The 22,111-nt window shown below is 32.7% G+C and overlaps 1 protein-coding gene across 1 annotated transcript in view; it reads right to left on the bottom strand.

Moving 5' to 3' along the window:
* Positions 1 to 32: 32 nt before the first annotated feature.
* The window catches only part of LOC117109341 (centromere-associated protein E-like), a 32,442-nt gene continuing 10,363 nt past the window's right edge, over positions 33 to 22,111 (bottom strand). Inside the window, exons 3-26 of the mRNA XM_033251640.1 lie at positions 21,623 to 21,774; positions 20,726 to 20,918; positions 20,021 to 20,104; positions 19,100 to 19,197; positions 18,464 to 18,608; positions 18,009 to 18,122; positions 17,740 to 17,865; positions 17,002 to 17,169; positions 16,575 to 16,700; positions 16,133 to 16,300; positions 15,773 to 15,910; positions 15,226 to 15,387; positions 14,795 to 14,974; positions 13,718 to 13,797; positions 13,430 to 13,583; positions 12,913 to 13,173; positions 11,715 to 11,905; positions 11,275 to 11,423; positions 9,041 to 9,166; positions 4,398 to 4,485; positions 3,446 to 3,558; positions 2,819 to 2,975; positions 2,016 to 2,408; positions 33 to 812 (exon numbers count right to left, since the gene is read on the bottom strand). Of these exons, the coding sequence (XP_033107531.1) occupies positions 680 to 812; positions 2,016 to 2,408; positions 2,819 to 2,975; positions 3,446 to 3,558; positions 4,398 to 4,485; positions 9,041 to 9,166; positions 11,275 to 11,423; positions 11,715 to 11,905; positions 12,913 to 13,173; positions 13,430 to 13,583; positions 13,718 to 13,797; positions 14,795 to 14,974; positions 15,226 to 15,387; positions 15,773 to 15,910; positions 16,133 to 16,300; positions 16,575 to 16,700; positions 17,002 to 17,169; positions 17,740 to 17,865; positions 18,009 to 18,122; positions 18,464 to 18,608; positions 19,100 to 19,197; positions 20,021 to 20,104; positions 20,726 to 20,918; positions 21,623 to 21,774 (3,699 nt within the window). The 3' untranslated portion in view covers positions 33 to 679. The remainder of the gene's footprint in view (positions 813 to 2,015; positions 2,409 to 2,818; positions 2,976 to 3,445; positions 3,559 to 4,397; positions 4,486 to 9,040; positions 9,167 to 11,274; positions 11,424 to 11,714; positions 11,906 to 12,912; positions 13,174 to 13,429; positions 13,584 to 13,717; positions 13,798 to 14,794; positions 14,975 to 15,225; positions 15,388 to 15,772; positions 15,911 to 16,132; positions 16,301 to 16,574; positions 16,701 to 17,001; positions 17,170 to 17,739; positions 17,866 to 18,008; positions 18,123 to 18,463; positions 18,609 to 19,099; positions 19,198 to 20,020; positions 20,105 to 20,725; positions 20,919 to 21,622; positions 21,775 to 22,111) is intronic.

The raw sequence follows: 22,111 nt of genomic DNA, 5'->3' as shown, positions 1-22,111 counted from the left end.
CCAAAATGCACTATGACGGAAACAAAAAAACAACTCTTCTCAGCTTCTTTGCTTTTAAATATCCTTGAACATTTTATTAAAACAGGATAAAATATCAACATCAATTCAAATATAACAATTACAATATATAAAATGATTAAATCATAAGGAATTGGAAAAAGGCATACAAACAATACATACATACATACATACATACACACACACACACACATTTGCCAGCAAATTGAAGGGTCCAAGTGTAGCATAATAAAATTATTTTGACATTCATTAATTGTTGAGGAAAATGTTTTTTGCTTTAATTTTCAATTGAATGCTACAGAGTATTAACAAAAATAGGCTCCTAGCGGGAGTGTGTATCTACTACTTGTAACAGATTGTTGACTTTTAAGTTATTCTAGGACAGGTCTTATCTAGGGATGGCATTATATTTTATATGCTTACTGTTGGAAGACTATTCATCTCTATTTAACTTATGATGCACCCATCATTCCTCCATCCAGATTTACTCTTACAACTTATAGGAGATGATAGCAAAATGTCTACTTGCCGCAAGTGGGCAGTAATAGACACGAAAAGCAATTTAAATACAGATTATAATCCGTTGTTGATTGTTATTCCTCCGTTTCTTCCTTTCAAGTTTCAATATCCTAACACTTGTCCAGTCTTGTTAATTCACTTGCTAATCTGCCTCATCTGCTGTGATGTTTGGTCGCTGCAAGAAGCTACTCGTATCCAACATTCTCACAGGTATCTTTGATATATTGATCACAGTATTTGAAATAGAACTACAAGCAGAAGTTTCATCTACTCTGCTGAAAAAGAGAGTTTTGCCAGAGCAAATCAATGAAAGTACTAAATTCTGCATGCAGGGAAACTGAATAACCATGGAGGTATATAGAAATCATATTAAATTATATGATCCATCATCATCTGAATAATATCACCATGGTACCAGTTTCCGAGTGTTGAACTACTAGAAAATGTCTATTGATGCTATGAAATATGCAGAAGATTGTAGAAGGCGACAAACAGACATTGAGGAATGATGCTAAGCAATGATGAGGTGATGAAGATGATTGGTACCAACGCAGCATGCACTAGGGACTTGCATAGGAGCTGAAAAGAAATACTTACTTTTAGAAGTGATACATCAATAACCACATTTGATATTGAAAATACCATTACTAAAAACCCCAAAAATATATATTATATATAATTAAATAGAATTATTTGATTTGATTTGTTATTCTTTATTATCTATTATGTTAAAACTAAAGTTTGTGGTGATCAAAACAGCAGTACCAGGTCTACATATGCACATGGAAAAGCACCTAATAACAACAGGGAGATGTAAAATGTCAAGAAGCTGGATAATGCAATAAATACTATGTATCATCTACAGAATCTTGATTAATACTGAAGAACAATGTGATTGATCGATATTATTGAGGTAAACATTTGAGGTAGGAAACAGTTTAATTGGGAAGACTAGACAAAAGAAGACTGATGCGTCTGAAAAAGGAAATAGACAAAATTCATTTGATTAGCAGGTAATCTTGCAATCATGTGTTAGAATGATGGATATATTTTATGAATACTGAATGAAAATAGAATACTATTAATGTTTGATGTGATTAATAATTATTTGAAAATTGTGTATAAAATTCTGTATTTCTGGGTATAAGAAAAACATTGTTCTTATTAACTTAACCACCAATGGGAAATAGAGGACACTTATTTTACTGCTTTTAAGTGACTTCCATGGCAAGTAACACAGTGTGTAAAGCTTATCATTCAAATTTCTATTACACATTTATAATAGCTAATTAGTAGTATGAGTAGATGGATGGATAGATTTTTCGGTGCAAAAAACCAAGGATAATCCACAAAAGTCTGAAGAAGACTTATTTCCAGTGGGGTCCTTCTGGTGGTGATTGGGTAGGCTTGCTGTAGGTTTAGTAAGAGGATAAAGTTACAGCACAAAGATTTCCCCTCAAACCCCCCCACCACCTTACCTCCCTGATGACATGTAGGTTGGATCATTACGCCCAAACTTTGCTGGCAACATGAGTTCCCTCAACTGCGACTGTCTCCTCTCGGTACTGGTATGACTTCTAACCCCTTTGATGGATGAAAGTGGTAAAGATGGGTCCAACTCCTGCATTGAGTATCTCCTTGGACTACTATTTTGTTTAATTGATTTAATCTCCCTCTCTGATAACCGGCGATCTGAAGTTAAATGTCTTGGAGATCCTTGTGATCTAAAGTTTGATATCTCTGGTTTGGATACGCTAACATTAGAATCCTTTAGGATTGTCTTCTCAGAAAATGATATATGTCTGGCAGTTGATCCATCAGAGGAATCTTTAGGCTTAGTGTCATAACTCACAGATTTCAGATGCAATGACCTGAGAGGTATATAGAGAAACAAAAAAACATAACAGGCCTACTGTATCCCATCTTGATAATAAATACAATTACAGTCAAAAATCAGATGAATCACCTCAGTTGAAATTTTCCTCATTACATTTCAATTCTCTAAAAAACTGACAGTGTTCTGGACAAGAGATTGAATCTCTTTAGTTCTTCATACACCATCATCCTTCAGCTGGAGAGCAGATTATTCTCATCTATGAACAGTGATCTGGTCTGTTGGCATCATACCTTTCTCTCATCTCCAAGCAGACATCTGCCAATTGGAGGTGTGTACTGGGCACACCTTCTAGACAGATGATGCACCCAAAAACTGGTGAGTCAGAGTCAATAAATTTATGTAACTTATTTTTACAAACTAAAATAAAAATAAGCAGTCTCATACCTATTATCCACATCTTGCTGCATTATATCTAATTGTGACTCAAGTTGTTCTACATCTTGTTTCAATTCTTCATTCTCTTCCTCCAGTAAGTCTTTTTCCTGGAGTATGGAGTCAAGCTCTACCCTTGTTCGCTTACAATCAGGGCATTCGCCTTTATCTAAACAGGGTATGCAAATGATAATTTAAAATCAGAGGCTACCCAACTAGAGAAAAAAAAAATAAAGCAAAAATAAAGGGCTTAAGGCCTTCAAACCAAGCATATTTTCATAAGCTAACCATTTGGAGTGGCGCTGGTGAATAAAATGAAAAGGCACAATGTTTTTCTTATTACTAAAACAATCCATCTTCCTAAATCTTATAGAGCATTTTGTAAATTGTGAGACATTTGCTGTTAAAAGCAAAAATTGATATTTCATGTTTACCTTGCGATTCTAATGTTTTCTTTGAAACATAAAATGAGATAACATTATGAATCATTGTCTGCTGTACATGCATAAATCATCTATCATTTATTTTATTTCGAGAACCTTCAAACTAATCTTGAATCTAAAGAATTCAATTTATAAGATTAAATAATTAATATCAATTCTAAAATATGGAAATCTTAATAACAAAAGTTAAAGAAACCTTGTTTTTGTTGTTGGGTATCTACCAAACGTTTATTTTCAGCTTGAAGTTTGCTGATGGTTTGCTGCAAACTCTCATTCTTGATCACCTGACTTCTAACTTCACCCTCCAACCTTACAAATGTACAAAAATAGTTAGATTTACAACTAATTTCATAAGGCCATTAAATCATGAATAAGCACATTAATTATTGAATTAAACAACAATTAAATTTTAATAATAATATTATTAATAATAATAATAATAATAATAATAATAATTGTGTAGTTTTATATAGTGCACATATCCATGCGCACATGTAAGATGCTCAGGGCGTTTGATATGTGGACTAGGAAGTCGATCAATCATGGAAGAATTTCATCTGGTTCTGTGTATATGACTATAAAGAGTTTTTCATTTTATTAGAACCAAAGAGTTGATATTAAATGTTACAAGTACTAGTCCAGTTTAAGTCTGATGAAAGGTCAATGAGGTAACATTTATTATTATCTCTTTGGTTCTAATAAAATTAAAAACCATTTATAAAATTAAATTTATTTCTTACGGGTTTGCATGGTGAGTATCAATAACAAAATCTTTAAACTTTCGGTACGCCATTTTGTTGAACATTCGTTCCTAGACACAAAGTCTAGGACATTTATTCATTGTATAATAATATGGCCTCTGTCTCATCATATATATTATACAAAATTTAACGTAAGTTTGTTAATGTTCATTTTGGAACTAGGAAATAATGTCTGGATTTACCAGTATGGTTTATCTTTTACAATAAACACTGCAAACAATAGTTGTTACATATCACACAATTGTTGAGACAGAGATAGCCTGGCTTACCCTTATTGATAAATTAATAACCAGGACACCTCATGGTTTGGGATTGTATTAAAAAGTGGTGCTATCCCTAATTTCAATGAACACAAAACAAATCTTTTGAGTATAAAATTTAACTCACTTAAGTATTTCTTCTTTGTTGCTTGCTTTACCAGATAAAGACGATTCATATGATTTTCTCAAATCAGCTAAAGCGAGTTCAGTTTGATCTGAAAATTAGAATTCAGATACAGATATTAATATTTGTATTTGAATAAACCATAATAAATTATTATATAGTATTATAGTACAATAATTGCTTTTGCATCTCCCAGGCAATGATACCAAATGAATAAATAAAAAGCTATATTATTTAAATTATCAGAATCAATACTTGAGTACTTTAGTACAAATCCTAAAACCCTAAATTCACACAGTAGCATATTAAATAAATGTATGATTATACAGTATAACTATGAATTGTTAAATAATTCATAAAATAATTTATATAAATCAACATGATTTAGATTTTCATTTTTAGTGATGGAAGATATGTTTAGAAAATCTAACCAGAAAAAACATTAATAAAAATAACTTAAAATAATGATTAATACTTAGAAATTACTCTAAAACTACTGACAGATGATGGACATGACAAAACTAATGTTTTGGAGACAATGGAATCTGATGAAAAATGAATGGAATATCAGAAAAACAATTAACTATAAATTCTACATTGGTTAGTAAATAAAACCAATTAAATGGGTAGTGTTCCGCTTAAGCCCATGGATATATTGTTAACATGATTGATACTTACCTGATATTTCGGCAAGTTAGGGAGTTAACAATTGAAGAAAATTGTAAGCAGGAGGGCAGTATACTCATTGATGGTAGCACATATCAAAACACTTTTTACAGGATCTAACATCTTGAAGATGATGAATCTATCACTATTGATAATCAGTGCTTTTGAGTAGATATTAAAGATTATTGGTAGTTCGTGCATTAATACAAGCTGTGAATTCTTGAGTATTCTTGATTAAGCTTAAATAATAGCACTTACACTTTAAGTAACCACTGAATTTTCCTTAAGTAAAGTGTAACATAATTTTGAGAATTACCAATCTGGTAATCAAGAACATACCATTTCAAAACATTAAATATTATCATTAAACTATGCAAGATTCTTTGTGAATAAAGTCAATTGAAATTATTTTGATCATACTTTTGGTTTGATCTCCATCAGGGACTGCGACTAACAATTTCTTGATGTTTCTTGTGTCGCCTAGTCCCCCGTCGTCCGATGGTACAAGGTCGTCAGACCAAAAATACTAATTTGCCTACCAAATCATGTTATTTTGAATGCCAATCCCTTATGCGATCTGAAAGCACAATTTTAGGCCACACTAAGTCATAATAACTTTCTCTATGTACCCTGACCTAGGCTCTAGTCAGCCCCATGGTTCGAAACACCCACATCAGACATATCACACGCCTGTCAACAAATATCTGGAGAATGAGTGCCAGCAGCATTCCTGACTTGATGTCCTGTGTGACAAACAATTGCTAGCTGCAGTGCCTAATGAAAACCGATATCGGATCAAAACTCTGGGAATGAAAATTTGGTTTATTTACGAAGAATCGTACATAATTTACATTATAGAAACAAAATGAAATTATTTAAAGATTATTATAAATAGATTAAATGTATAATGGAATGTAGATGATACTATTAGCCAATGAAGTTAGAAAACAGCATTCATAAGTCACTCAGAAATATATTTATTTGAAGTGAGTCATTTTGACATTTCAGCAAATGGTGACAAAAAAAATCATACATTTTTTGTGAGTGTTTGCAGAACAGACAAAAACTCAAGCAAAGCAACAACAAAAATATGGTATAAATAACCATCCTCAAAGGTAATCTACAGGGGCGGATCCAGAGATGTCCAAAAATGGAGGGGGAGAGCTAAAAGTGGGGCTGATCGAGATAAGAATACCCTAGCGATCCGGGCATGCCTCTGCTAAATCTCCGTGTTCTAGATGCCCGAAAATAACCTCTGAGGCCTTCTGGGCGATCATTTTTTTCTTTTTCTTTCTTTTTCTTTTTTTTTGACTTTCAAAAAGGGGGGAGGCCAGGGCCGACCCGTCCCACCTCTAAATCCGCCCCTGATCTACAAAATAGCAAACAACTAAAATACCTAAAGCTTGAAATCAAATATTCTGTAGTAATCCAAGGGATACCAAAATCCAACTATTATTACCATTACTGTAATGCAATATAACATTACACTACACTGCATTCTTGCTAACTCTTTTATGATTACAGACTACTGTTATATTGCAGTATAATCTGGTAACTGGCCATACATTTTTACAGTGGTGGCACCAGCTTCTGAATTCTCAGGGGGTTTTTTTCCCCTTTTTTTTTGGGGGGGGGGAAATTCTCCCTGTCTCCCCGTAGCACCGCCACTGCATTTTTAGCATGCGTGAAGAAGGGTGTAATTGTAATTGGAATATAAGCTGGCAAGATAGCTTCCTTTATGGACAAAATATTAATGAGGATATAGAAAACTTAATTTTCTATCTAAAAGCAAAAATATACTATTTTTAAATAAACATTAAGAACTTAGCTAAGACTGGTTTATAGCTATGGTCTTACTTAGCTAAGACTGGTTTATAGCTATGATCTTACTTAGCTAAGACTGGTTTATAGCTATGATCTTACTTAGCTAAGACTGGTTTATAGCTATGGTCTTACAGCAGTGACTATCATATACATAATAAAGCTATATTCATATATGAATATATCCTGATTTTAAAACTGATTGGAATCAAAATGATTGATTAAAATTGTATCACATGATTTTGATTGACCGTGATTGACTGATTGATTGATAGTTAATGATTGCAACATTTATCATTGTCAACAAAAATATTCATATTTACAGGAATATTTGAAGATTTCATATTAAAACATTTTTTTCTATTTACTTAAAAATAAAAATTCCAGATATTTTTATGTTGTGATCTTTGCATAGAAAATATGAATTTTAAAATTGCAGTTGTGATTTTTACATAGAAAATCTCATTTTTAAAACCCTGTAGGAAATAATGAAGCTTCAGCTGGACGGTCCGCCTTCCAAAAACATTGTTAAAATAAATATATTAAAATGAATAAATATATGATTATATATACATTATAGGCCTACTTTAACCAAATTTTAGAAAGCACCAATATGAAAGCCATACCATATTAACATCCAAATGATGCTTGGAAATGTATTAATTACCTTAGAAATTCTAACATATAAAACATGGAATTCCATTATAATAATTTATTATTACTATTAATATTATAATTATTAATTACTAATTAACATTACCAACATCTTGTATCCCTTGGCATAGTATAAATTACTATTTTATTATCATTATTATTTTCAATATTGTTATCATCATCATTATTTTTATTGCTATCATTATCATTTATTTTTCATTATGTAGTGCATAAAGTTGTTGTCTAATAAAAAAAAAAGATTTGGCTACACAAAATTTACATAATATTTATAAATTTTAATGTATGTTATGCGAGAAAAAAAGATATATTAAAAGTATAAAATTCTCTTTCAAAAAATCTAATTCATTATACTAAATTACTAACAATCATGATATTGATTATCAAATAGTTCATTGTCCTAGCATTTGATGTAATTATTAAAATACTCAGTATAAAGATGCATTTCATGACAAATATTAAGATGTATTTAATGAGAAAAACAAGGTGATGCATAAATAATAAATAATGAAGAAAAAGGCAGATAGCATTAGCTAAAATCATGTGATTATCACACAAAACCCTTTAAAAGCAAGCAACAAACTTAAAATATATGTACAAGTAGGCCAAGGAACATAAATTGTAGGCAATAAGTACCAAATTAGCGTATATGTGGATGTGCTGTCTAAACGGAATGTTTAAGAGGTATTTTTTTAATTTGCTTAAAATTCACTTCAATTCTACTTGGTATAGTAAATAAATGTGTTTAGCAACAGCAAGAAATATGATCATGAAAATGACAGTCCTGATCACATGATGGTTTAGTGTGAGTCAACATTTCAACATGCAGTCATGTAGTAGACTCATCCTTTCCAATAATTGTGAAGCAGTACATTAACATTCTCTATGCCCATGCATTTACTCTTGACAAACACTGTTTTAGCAGACATATGGGATCATAATGTTAACTACATCACAACCAAAAAAACCTCCCCAAAAAAGATAAGCAAATCAGAGTTTGTGCTTGTTATCTCCTTAGTCATATCAAGATCTTAAATTAAAAAGTAGTTTCCATAATAAAAATGAGTATTGCAACATGTGACTTGTGACAAGACTACCACTTTCTGTGTTTTTTCCCCATAAAATTATTATCAAAATTATGTGAAGATATATATCCGGGAAAAAAAAAACCTCAAAAGAACCCCACTAAAATTTCAAATTTTTTAACTACAAAAATTTTTATCAAGATATTGACCAAATATCCCTGATGCAAACATAAAAAGAATGCCAGTCATGCAAACCTTCATATGAAGCAGTGTGTGTCTACACCCTAAATTTGTGTGTTTGTTGTCAAGTGAAAATAGAATTCTTTAAACAGATAAACAAAATTAAGTTTTGATAACCTGACAAGGAGGACTAAATTCTCTACTAAGATTCTTCGCCATTTTCTGAGCTTTTTCTCTGGTTATTACTCTTATTTGGAGCTAATTGAAAGCGAAGTGCCTTACGAATTCTATCTTCAGCCCGTTTTCGAGCGTTGTCTGCAATCACGGTCTGACTGTGCGAAAGGTCGTTCTGCCTTCGTAGTGTTTCATTCTCGGTCTTCAATTTGCGCATCTCAGAGTCGTAGATATCTAAATTTTAAAAACATTGGGAATACTGAATTAAAAATTAATGGTATAGATTATTATATGATGACATAATTAATGTTGAAATATTGAATCCCGACATGATGGCATGCATTTCGATACTTGGAGTATGTATTATACTATGGTATAGATTACTAGTACAGTACTATGCATGGCCTACTTTTCAGTCAAAACATTTATTCTATTATAATATTTATTGAAGCTTCTCTTGTAAAACAAAGGTACACATTATAAATGGTACGTCCACACACTACTGTATATTATACAAAACACACAATATTAAGAAATACTTTAATTGAAAGATATTAAGTGCAAATTATTAAGTAAAGGATTTAATAAACTGTTAGCACATATCTTTATATGATGTTGTCGGCTCAGGAAAAAAAAAAAAAATTTCTAAAACTGAACCAAACCTCTGAATTGCAATGCAAGCATTAAGCCAAAGTTCAAACATAATAATAGGAATAGTTAGAAAAAAAGCTGGATTAAAAATGCTATATGTATAATTTATAAAACAAAATATGTTGAGTTGGTTTACAAGCCAGATCAATTTAAAGGTATGCCCTGCCTGTATTATGCATTTATAGTCAAGTTTTGAGGACCCTAGAAAAAATACAGGCCATAGAAGCCATTACTTCCTCAAAAAATTGCCTGAAGCCTGGAGGTCTAAAGGCAATTTTTGAAGGAAATAATGGTTCCTAAGGCTTCCATTTTCTATAGGGTTCAAAATGACTTGACTATAATTCCTTTATAAGTCAATCACTTTGTTTCATATAATTATGCTTGGGCTATATATTAAATCAAACTGCCAGGTTGCAGTGACTGACAATCTTTGCAGCTTTTTCAAGATATGATGAAGAAAATTGATTGTTGTTGATGTAGTTTAGGTAGGCCTAACCTCCTGGTAAACATTACAGATTTAAATTTATTGTAAACATTGAATTATTTCAGTTAATTTATTGATCACTGAGCAACCGGTCACCGCAACCGGCAGTTTAATATAGCAACCGCTTTAAAACCAGCAGTTTGATTAAAGGTTCATAAAAAAAAGGTGATGGACTTCTAAACTGACTTAAAAAGCAATTATAGTCAAGTAATACTGTACACAAATAGAAAACTTAGGAGCCATTATTTTCCTCAAAAATTTCGGCTTCTATTTTATATAGAGTACTCAAAAATCAATAATTGCATAATATATGATGTGGAGGCCACTGGAAATGTTGCAATGTGAATTTTTTAGGCTTTTAACCAAACGATGGTCACATATGTAGCTTGTGTTCCTTGGCAATACTATATCTCCGTCTATTTTCACCTAAAAGTGTAATGGGTAAGGCGTGAATGATTTTACATGAAAAAGTTAATTACATAAGAAAAAAGAAAAGCGATATAACAATGCTAAGCTAAACATAAAAATAATACATAGAAAAATAGGCCTATACACCAAGTATATAGCTGCTGATAATGATATAAACCAATGAAAAATATCAAACGTATTATTAATTTTTGGCAAAGCAGCAAGCAAAAATCACATTAGAGGGTGAGCTCCTAAAAAAATTGTTTTGTATACAAAAATTTCAGTAATAATAATAACAACAGAAATAACAATATATTAAACAAAAATGAAAATAACCACATTAATATAAATACCAAAATATAATTTATATTAACCATCACCAGCATCCTCTTTTTATCATAGTTATCTTTACAATCCACATCACCACTATCATTGTTATCTTTACCATCATCATCACCATAACTTTTTTATATTATTATCAACACCCTCATTATCACATTACCATAATCAATAGTATGTTACAACCACAAAATCAGTTATGTTACATTTCTATTCTACATAACCATATACTACTAATGCACATATAAAATACCATTTCCAATTCCTGCCAAACTATTTTCATCTGCGTCTTGTGAGTTATATAAGCAATTCACCGAAAAATTAGATTCAATAGCAACTAGTAAATTGGATGGAAGTTAAGAAGAGCAATGATATTAGATAATTACATTCTGCAATGTGTCATGATTACATATCATTATCAGTGTTACTACACAAGATAAAATAGATCCTCTTATCTTACCCTTAGACTCTGGGGACATTGTGTTAGATGTCTCCAGTGTTCGTGATAGATGTTCAGAAACAAATTGTTTGTGTCTCTCTTGTAAGTCTTCATACTCATGTCTCAGGGTCTCCATGTCTGCATTTACTTTATCCTTTTCACGATCAATCCTGAAACATGTTTAATGACTATTCATGAAGGCTTGATGAATATGCATGATAAAGCATAGTACATGTTGAGTGCTTGAAGGGGGTTGAATGTTCTTGATGGAGTATAGCAAAAGTGAAGTATGACGGAGCATAGCAAGTGTTTAATATTCATGATGGGGGCATGATAAATTTAAAGATATTCATGAATTAAGACTGTATTATATGGAGTACAGTATATGTTAAATTTCAAAATAGCATACTATATCGTGAATATTCATGAGACAGTGTTGCATATACAAGCCTGTACTCTACCTGTCAAATTCTTTGAGTGATACCACTGGCTCTTTTGACTGATTCATAACAAGCTCCTTCTTTTCTTGTTCCATTTTTGACAGTTTTTCTGTGAGCATTTGATTAATATCTGTTAGCGTTTGGTTCTGCTCAAACAGCTCCCTCTCTCGAGCATGATTTACCGATTGATGCTCTTGCTCTAAACGTGATATCTTTGAAAAAAAAATTAAAATGTTATGCATCATAAATAAGCATGTTGGAGGCAGTAGTGTACTAGAAGTTGAATAGACAGAAATCTCACAAAAAAGATTCCAATGCTAGGTGCTGTTTTTATCTTTGCATGCACAATCTAGTTGAATGTCTAGAAAAACACAACATTTAGAGAGCACTAGAGCTAATGACAGGGGTGGCTCCAGCAGGGGGGGCCAAGGGGGACAGCCCCCCCCCCCGGTGGGGAGAAAAAGCAATATTCGTCGGGGAGAAAAAAAAATTATATGTATTTTCTACATATTAGTGGACTATAAAATCGATTAAATAAGCCTTTGAAACCCCTAAATTGTCAAAATTTTCGGGTGCTTCGCCACCAGGACCACTTTCAACACCTTTTAGTCGAAACTCGACCACGCCCACTTTGCTTTCGTCAGGGAAATCTGACCCTTCGTCGGGGCATCGCACCCCCCTCGTTGAGCAAATCCTGGCGCCACCCCTGGCTAATGATACACATTCAATAACAAGAGTTTATGAAAGTTTAAAACTTGCCACTAGAGAATACTGTAGTTTGAACAGTTGCTGATAAAAACATCATTCGCAAAAAAAGGCAAGTTTAAGTTGGGTAAAAAATTATTAAGAACTGGATAAACTTTTAAGATTAGCTGGCAGGAAGTACCAACGAGTGGGAGCACAGAAAGATCACTCACCAGTAAGAACATTCCCAACACAAGAAACATGCAGCATGTTGCAGTAGTAGGAAAAGCGAGTTGGACAGGAGTTAATGTGCAACTATACTAAAATTTCAGCCCTCCAAATAAAATACACTTAGAACAGAGATTGAATAGAATCAGAAACCAAAGAATATAAGAGCATCTTCACAGTTTAGTGCACACATAGTAACTACTGTACCACCAGTTCAACCAACAACTGGGATATGCTGTAAGAGGAGAACAGGAAACATCTATAGTTACTCCACTATTAATCACTAGAAAAATATTTAATAAGCTACCTTATTAGTCAACATCTTGTTTAATTCTTGAAGCGTCTGGTTTTGCTCGTCAAGGTCATTATTGCGTAGTCCGACTTCTTGAGCTTTGCCCACCCTTTCTGACATCTGTAGGTTCTCCAGCTCAAGTTTGGCAACTTGTTTGCTAAGATTGAGATTTAAGTCTTGAAGCGTATCAATTTGTTCCTCAAGACTTAGAGACTTTGCCTTAAAATGGCTGGCTTCCGATGCTCGTTTGCTGCTCATCTCAGCATCATTTTCAACCTGCATTAAAAAGGATAGAGGAAGTGAAATGGCTGTTCTGCATGTTTATGTGACAATAAACTAATTTTGTTTGTTAGTTTTTATCTGTTCCTTATACCTTGCGTTCTCCCTGATGCTATAAGAGTCTTAAATTTATTTGTGTCATATTATATCACTGTTAAATTCTGTTAAAAATGATTAAAGAGGTTTGAAAATTTCATATCATTTATTTTATCATGTCTTTCCAAAAGAATTACATTATGAGACTAGCTCTGACCTTTGACACCCTGTCTGTCATCATTTTGTTGATTTCCCGTAGTCTTGCATTTGATTCCAAATATTCTTCACATTTGCTGCACGGCCGAATAAATTGCAGTTGCTCTGTGCTCTGGGTTCGATCAATCTCTGCCCTTAACTCTATCATCTTGTCCCTGAAAAAGAGAGAAAAATCATGCAAAGTAGAAAGATTATTATACCTAACACAAACACTTGATTGGATCATTAAGACTGGATCTGATTGGATAGTTGTGAAAAGCAGATTTGTCAAAATAATGGATGCCCTTACTGTGATAGTTGGAGTTCTGCTTTTAACCTTTCGACCTCAGCTTTAAGATGATCTGAGTTCAATTTGTTGCCTGCAGATGACTGTAATATCAAAATATTAGAATTATACATTTTTTTATAATATAGGCAAAAAGAAGCAAGATACAGATAACAATTTTTGTTAGGAGACCTAGAAGTAAACACAAGTATTATGGTTGCAGCTAAGATTTCATATTGGCAGTACTTGTGCCCAGAAATTAAAAAAATTATAGAAGTAAGAAAGGGTTACACATTAAGCAGCCTGTATTTTTAAAAATATTTTTATATTTTGTATTCTACTTACTTAGATAATTGCTTTCTGTATTTTGTTAATTTTGTTTTATTTTATTATAATTGACCTATTTTATTTATAATATTGTATTTACGTTCAACAGGATGAGTGAGGTTCACAGACTTTGTGGTATAATGATTTACTTCGCTTCTGTGTTCCTGCTGACTCATTCAATTTATTGTACTTGTATTCTGTATGTATGCGACCAATGTATTGTACTTTGCTTTTTGGCGAATAAAGAATAAGAATAAGAAATGGTTAATAGGTCACAGATGGCATTTAATACCTTGTTTAACGAACTTATTTTTTTCAAAGATAGTCAGAGGAGTGTAGAAAAAATAAATATTGTTTTTTGATTTAGCAAAATGATTTGCCAAAAGCATTTAGGCAGAGAAGAAAATAAACATAACATTTTATTGACGAATGTAAACAGTAGTATGAGATTGATAAATTCTTTAAATTTATATAATTAAAGGAAGAAATATAATCTTTCTTATTTTTGGAGATTTCAGGGGAGCGGAGGGTGTAATAAAAATAAATAAAACAATTTATTTTTTCCTGAAATTTCCATTGTTTGTGGCAGAGGGTGCACTAATTGGCCAAAAATAAAATTTTATTTTTATTCAAAATCACAATTATTGGTGGTTGGAGGGTTTCGCTAAACAAGGTTTAAAAAAGTCTTGCCTTATCAAGCAATAAAATATTCCATCTTGCATTCACATTCAAAAAATTTTTTCTCATCGGTAAAAACAATTTTTTTCAACCTACTTGGTTTTTGCTTAATATATTCTTCTGCATCTCCAGCAAAGAGATGACTTGCTGGTCTTCAGCATGCTGATTGGTCAGTTCCTGGAGTCTCTCCTGGAGACGGTCAATTTCTCTTTCGTAGTCATCAAAGTTTTCCTGGCGGATTCTATATGCAGAGTTCTCACCATGCAATTCATTCAACTGCAATAAGAGTCAATATGTCAATGATTTTTATAAAACTGATTTTGATTGTCCATTGGTGTCTGTGAAAACCTTTGTCATGTGATTGTAAGGCTGGCACTACCATTAGGCCTATTACACCATGCTTTGAAGTGGTGATCTAGCACTGACAAGATGAGGCCTGCTATGGTACAATGACAAGAAATATCAGTACAGATACTATAGTGGGAATAGTTACTGGCTGAATATAAGGATTTCCTGGAGATGCCTACCTTCTCACTTGCTTCTTCCATTTTTTCTGTTAGCATCAATATTTCATCATTCTTCTCACTTATGTTGTTTGTAAGTTGTTCACAGGATGATTTCCAGTCATCTAGCTCCTGTTGGTGGATGAGTGTTGCCTGATGGAGGTCACTGTTGGCTTTCTTGTGTTTCTGTAAAACAATTACAAACAAGTATCATAATAAAAATATGTTATGATTCAACGACATTACAGATTACCTTAATTTATTTTACATGGTTAATTTGATCACCATTTGGATGTACACCAAGAGGTTGATGCGTGCTGATGTGAGACAGAAACAACCAACACTTGTTGCTGCTAAGCAATCGAGCCACTCTACCACAGTTCTTGTGATCGTATAACAATTTACTGGTGAAATGATAACTAAACAAACATACATGATAAATATTTGATTAAACATTTATCTGTTGAGTCTAGCAGACAAAAATGTACTCTTAATGCTGGTACAATAAATAACATTGAGATAAATCATGTCAGATAAAATCTGAGATACTTGAGAAGTATTACAATCTTACAGTTTCTAGCTCTTGACACTTTGTCTGCAGCTCATCTCTTTCTTGTCGTATCAAGCGAACATTTTCTCGAAGTTGATGACTCTGTTCGGAGTTCTGATCTCGTTCTCGGTCTAATTCAAGACGTAGTCTATCCACACTCTAAGATATTGAAAACATGTTTCAACAGATACAAAAATAAATAAAATAAATAACAGCAGCAACAATAACAAATAATAATAATAATCATAAAATTAGATAAAACTGCGATAAATATATATATAAAAAATAAATAAATACAAACAAATAAAAAAAAATATTTAAAAAATATAAAAATACTAATAATATATAAAATAATATATGAAAAATTTTCTCAATATATACCTTGCTGTAGGAGTCTCTTTCTCCAGTAAGTCTTTTCACTTCGTTTTCCCAGTATGCACTCTGTTGCTGGGCCGACTTTTTCTCTGATTGAAGTTGTCGTTCTTCCTCCTCTGTAGCTTCTAAATTTTTTTTAACTGTTGATAATTCTGATGATAGACCTTCTCCAACCTATTATATAGGTACAAAAGTAATAATTTAATAATGATGATGATGATGATGATGATGATGATGATACTAATAAATAATAAACTGCAGAATTTGTATAAACTTTTATTTGTCACTGACAATTAAAGATATAAGATGAATTATTGATTAAAGAGATAAGTTTTAAGGAGGATCTTGAATGCCTCACTATCAGAGGTTAATCTAAAATTAGGTAGAACAAGAGTTCCATGGCGATTATGATTAACTAAAGAACTCATTAGATGGATGCATGTCATACCTTCTTCACCGCTGACAATTCATTTTCCAATCTCTCTTTATCTTGTTGAGCATCTCTTAGTTCATTGGTCAATCTATGAGACGATGTCCTAAACTCTTCTACCCGTTCCTCCAATTCTTTTTTAGCCTTGAAAGCATGAAAATAATAACAATAATAATAATTACAGACCTAACTCACAGTCCTTATGATCAAAGCATTGAAAATTCTTAATATCGATTAAAAAAAATCATATTTCTGCTGTTGCCACTTCTACAGCTTCTATTACTTTGGCTGATACATGTGCTACTCCTGCTGCTTCTACTTCTGCTGATGTTGCAACTATGTTGCTGCTACTAACACTGCTGCTGATACTACTTCTATGCTTCTGCTACTACTAATATTGCACTTAGCAATGCTACTGTTACACAATAAATATACATCATCTTACCGTTAATATTTGTTCTTTCTCAAATCCTGCATACTTCAAAAGTTGCTGGAGATCCACTTTTTCTTGTATCAGTCGTTCCTTGGTGTTTGATGCTGTGCCAAGTTTATTACTCAAGTCAGAGCATGTCTCTTCAAGATCAACTGCACGACTTTGAAATGAGTCTCGTTCCTTAAAGAAAAACACACGCTTGTGACATATCCATAAGGAAGATGTTATCAAAAAATATTCAGGATTTATTCCTTCACAGTTAAAAAAGTTCCAGAATAAAAAGATCATTTTTTATCACTTTTGCTCTTATTTGTGATGCTTAACTGTTTATGAGACGAAAGAGCATAGAATTGCAGAAGGTCCGACTGCCCTCATTTTTTATGCACAAATTGAAAATTTTAAAAAAGTACTACTACAAGATAGGGGGGTGCCCCATTAGAATTTGAAGAGTTTGCTCGAAACTCGTCTTTTGAAGGACACGTTCCTTCACTGTAGTGCTTTTTGAAATAGGATTACGTTCCAATGAACCCACAAGAGTCGGACCTCTTACATTTCTATACTCTTTAATGAAACTAATAAATTGAAATGACCTGTGGCTGTTCCATTAATGGTAATGATAATGGCAGTATATTACTTGTCTCTATGCGCTTGAAATGCAAAGTCTTGGAAGCAGAAATAAAACACAGAGAAATATCCTAAGACTAACAAAAGCAAACACCCACATAGGCTGTTCCATTAACTACCACTTACTTGAATTAATTTCATTTTGTCTCCTTCAATAAATTGCAACTGATTCCTAAGTTCATTAACTATGCTTTGACTCTCCAACAACTCTGATGATATCTCCATGTTCTTTGAAGTCAACAAGTTACAATTCTAAAAACATAGTAAGAAATTATTGAAATCATCATTAACAAGAGTTTGAAAAATGAACTTATTTCTGTGTATACTTGATGAAATTTAATGATCAATAAATACATTACTGGATTTTGTGACAATATTTTTCTGATTTGTATTACCTGCCGAATTCCTTCATGCTCCTTCTGCTCCACCTTAAACTTTTCACATTTTGTACGCGACATTTGAAGTGATTCCCTCAAGGCTAATGCTTCCTTCAGCATTGTATCTCTAGTCTGGAAGCAAGACACAATTTGCACAAGTAACACATCCCGTCATCATTTTAATAGGTCATTAATAAAGCAAATAAGTTGACTATTAATAAGACACAGATCAGGACACTTCAGGTTTTAGCTGATAAACAACATTTTTACTGAGAAAATCCATTATTTGGTTTGGTATGTACTTTACTAGCAAATCATTAGTAACACACATTACAATTGGCCGGCCTACAATGCACAAACTTACACTTCTGTGTGGAAATAAACAGTGTGAAAAAGTGGCCATCTTTCAATTAGAAGTGTTTCAGAATTTATTAAGCTTGCGCACTATTTTAGTGTTGGGCCTTATCACTTACTTGTTTTAATTGATCATTCTCTTCTTCAACAAGTTTAAGAGTAAGTGTAGTCTGCTCCAACATCACCTCCCTCTGACGATGCTCTGACTGTATGGTTGAATGGGATGTTTGCAGACTTTTCAACTTCTGGTCTAAGTCATCAACCCTAGAATAAAAAGAAATCAACTCTCAAAAAACCTATACATTGAAATCTCTGTCTTAAGGTTCATACATCACAATCAGTCACACAAACTTCCAAATGCTACCCATCTCAAACTCACACAATCTTTAATTATCTTCTTCCAAATTCGCTTTCTAAAGGGGCTTTAAACAGTGGTGTAATACCTAAGCACTCTCGGGGAGTCAATATCAATTCTTGATGCAAAACGTTTCAAAGCTCCACTACAAATTGAATTTAAATAGTTCGACATAAAAATGATATAAGGGCTATTAGAATTCACTGAAAATATGAATCAAATTATACTGTAATAATAAAAACAGGCTACGGTATTGTTTGATATTCTACTGTGAAGGAATCCATCATGGACTTTCGTGACACCCGCAATCACTTACTAAAATGCATGTGGGCCCAACATTTTCCCCCGGGCCCTGTAATTCGTTGTTACACCACTGAGTAATGGGATACATTATTCTCACCTGCGCTGTAGTACTTCCTTTTTCTTGTCTGTTTCATTCCGACTTACTTCATTCACATCTGATTGTCTTTGTAAATTGATTATTTTCTGTTGTAGAGACTAAAATAAGTGAATGCAAAAAAAAATATATAAAAGCAAGATTAGTAACCACAATACCCAAAAAAAGCCAATAGCAGTTGTATCATCACAATGAAAATTCGGCAACATATATTTACTGAATAAAAAACCGGTTGCCCAAGGTTGACTATTAAAGATAGAAATATTAAAAGAATACCGCTATCCTCATTCAACTTGCCAAAATCAAAGCAGTACCAGATACTTTACAAAATGACCACACATGTGAAAAGAGTTCATTTAAATGTTGGACATGAAAATTTAAAGTTTTAGACTCTGGTACCAGATTTTGCATGATGTACTGCTTATTCAGAAATTCTTTGGCAGTTGTCATTGTAACATGCAACTAAGCATTCGCATGTGGTAACTAATTAGCACTCTGAAATTGTGATGATGTGATAATCTAAACAAAAATGGAAGCTATGCACTATCATTAAATGCAAGAGGCAGATTTTCAGATGTCGGCTACCCATTAACTACTATCTAAAAATTTAGTTTCCCAAATTGCAAACTAATAAACACCATCAAACAATATTATTAAGATATTTTACACAGTGTTAATTCATAAAATGATCCAAAGCACAAAGTGAACAGTATTTCAGATAAAAACACTTTATATTACATATTGGATACCAATCTGACAATTTTTGTCATGGGGTTAATAAAAATACATTCAGATTGTACAGTAGTTGACTAATCTATAAGCAAATAAAAAAATAAAAATTGTGAAGAACAACATTGTAAAAAGATAACTAAAAATGGATAACAAATAAAAAATAATCACAAAAAAAATATAAAAACAATATACCTCATTAGTTGTCACTAGGGCCTGAACAGTGTTCTGTTTATCGGTCAACATTGCCTCATGTTCACGTAGCTGGTCTGTCTGTAACTAAACAAAATTTACAAAACAAGTTACAATATATTTCATGATAAACAAGGCCTGCTACCCATGAGATGAGAACACATGCTTACTTTAAACCAATCAAATCTTAAAGGGGCAGTTTCAGGTGTTTAAAATATTTTATTTTATGATATTTAGGAAAATCTGATAATAAGTAACAGAATTACAAATTCATATCAAATGAAACCAAGAATTAAACCTAGATAAAAATAAAACTAAAAAGTCAAAAATATGGCTATTTCTAGTGGTGTCTAATATTTACCAATAACACAGAGAAATGGCAGAGAGCTTGATTTATATAAATCCTCTCACCAAAACTGAAAATAAACATTATCATGAACTGTTCTTTTGAGATTGAGTGTGATGCAAGGTTACAGCCCGATATCAACACTATAGATTTAAATGAAACAAAAAGACAGCAAGTCCGAAAAAAGACCGACACATTTTGAGATTCAATGTTTCAATCTATTTGATCATTTTAAAAAATACTATAGATTTATCCTTTGAATATTATCTGTTATTTACTGGACAATACAACATAATAATGATAATGCCATTGATAAATAATAATAGTTAAATTTTATGTGTCTGACATTATAATATTCTTACCTGTAAAGTTTCCTGAGCCTCTCTGAGTTTGTCCATCAGCGCGACACGCCTCTTCTCACTCTCATACATGGCATCCTTCATACTCCTCAGTGATAGGCCATCAATCTTGGTTGATGTCTGGGGACTGACCTCACCCCTAGCCATCATCAGAAGGGGACTGTGACCAACGGGGGACTTTGTCCTATTGGAAAAACTGTGACAAGCAAGTTTAAAACTTAGTCACATTCAAATGACTAATTCCAAATGATAATGCTTGGAATAAACACTTTAAAAACAAGGCCTTGTAATCTCAAATTCTCCGATGAGGGCAGTATAGTGAGACGGAATTTTTTATATAATTAGAATGTTCATTTGTACAAAATTAAAATGTCTTAAATTTGAAAAAAAAAAAATTGAATACCAAGACGCGATTCGAAATCACGACCTTTGGTTCCTTAGAACATCGTTAACGGACCGCGCCATCCATGCGACGTGTCCTATTTGTGGTTATGGCAGTAATGTACAGTCCTTGCTGAAACCCCTGTTTTGTTTTGTAGGTGTATAAGGTACCCTGGGGTCCAAACATAAAAAAAGGGCCACGAATGTTTATGTGTTCAAAATTTCTTGCACATCTTTCAAAACTGGCGATGCTAGCAGCTTTTAAAGTTCTGGTAACAACAAGTTAGGTTTAGCCGAGTGTTTCTAGAGTTTCTCATCGGAGCTAATAATAATAATAACAATTGGCCCTAACGGCCTCCCATACAAAAAAGATCAGCACAAAAAGATACAAAAAGGATCTATTAAGCATTCAGCACAAAAATGACCTATTAATTAATCACAGTCACCTATACAAAAAAGATCTATTACTCAATCCCACAGCCAGTTTCCTAGAGCTCATAATCGGAGCTAAAAACATACCTTATTCCACTATCAGAATCCATGCTATTATGGGATAGTTCTGTATGCCGCAGCACTGGGCTAGAGTATCCCCCTGGAGAATTATAGAATGTATTGGGATGCTTCATTGAGTCAAGTTGAACCTCTGTCTCCCTTCGCCTTAGTTTCTCTCTCTGTAGAAAATAAGAAAAAAATTTGAGAACTTGAATTATACAGCCGCACTGCCATCTCTAGATCTAGCACGGATGCATTTAGTTTGCCTGGTAATCTTGTTTTATTACTGTACTTTTATCTTAATTTTTAATCTGATTATTTAATCAAATATTAAAAAACATATACTATCATTAACTAAACTACTACACCAATTTGTAGCATGATATAAAAATCACATTTTAAAAAGACCTAAGAGTCTTGTGACCCCCAAATTTATCTAGTGACACAATTTTTGGTTGTGGCTTGTACATTAGTTTAACTATCACTGATCTAGAAACGAACGTGAAACGTCTACTA

The sequence above is a fragment of the Anneissia japonica genome, unplaced genomic scaffold, assembly GCF_011630105.1.
Source record: "Anneissia japonica isolate Jap-2015-1 unplaced genomic scaffold, ASM1163010v1 scaffold288010_len917306_cov203, whole genome shotgun sequence".
NCBI classification, from domain to species: Eukaryota; Metazoa; Echinodermata; class Crinoidea; order Comatulida; family Comatulidae; genus Anneissia; species Anneissia japonica.
The sequence above is the reverse complement of the archived record's forward strand: the minus strand, read 5'-3'. Positions and strand labels throughout refer to the sequence as shown.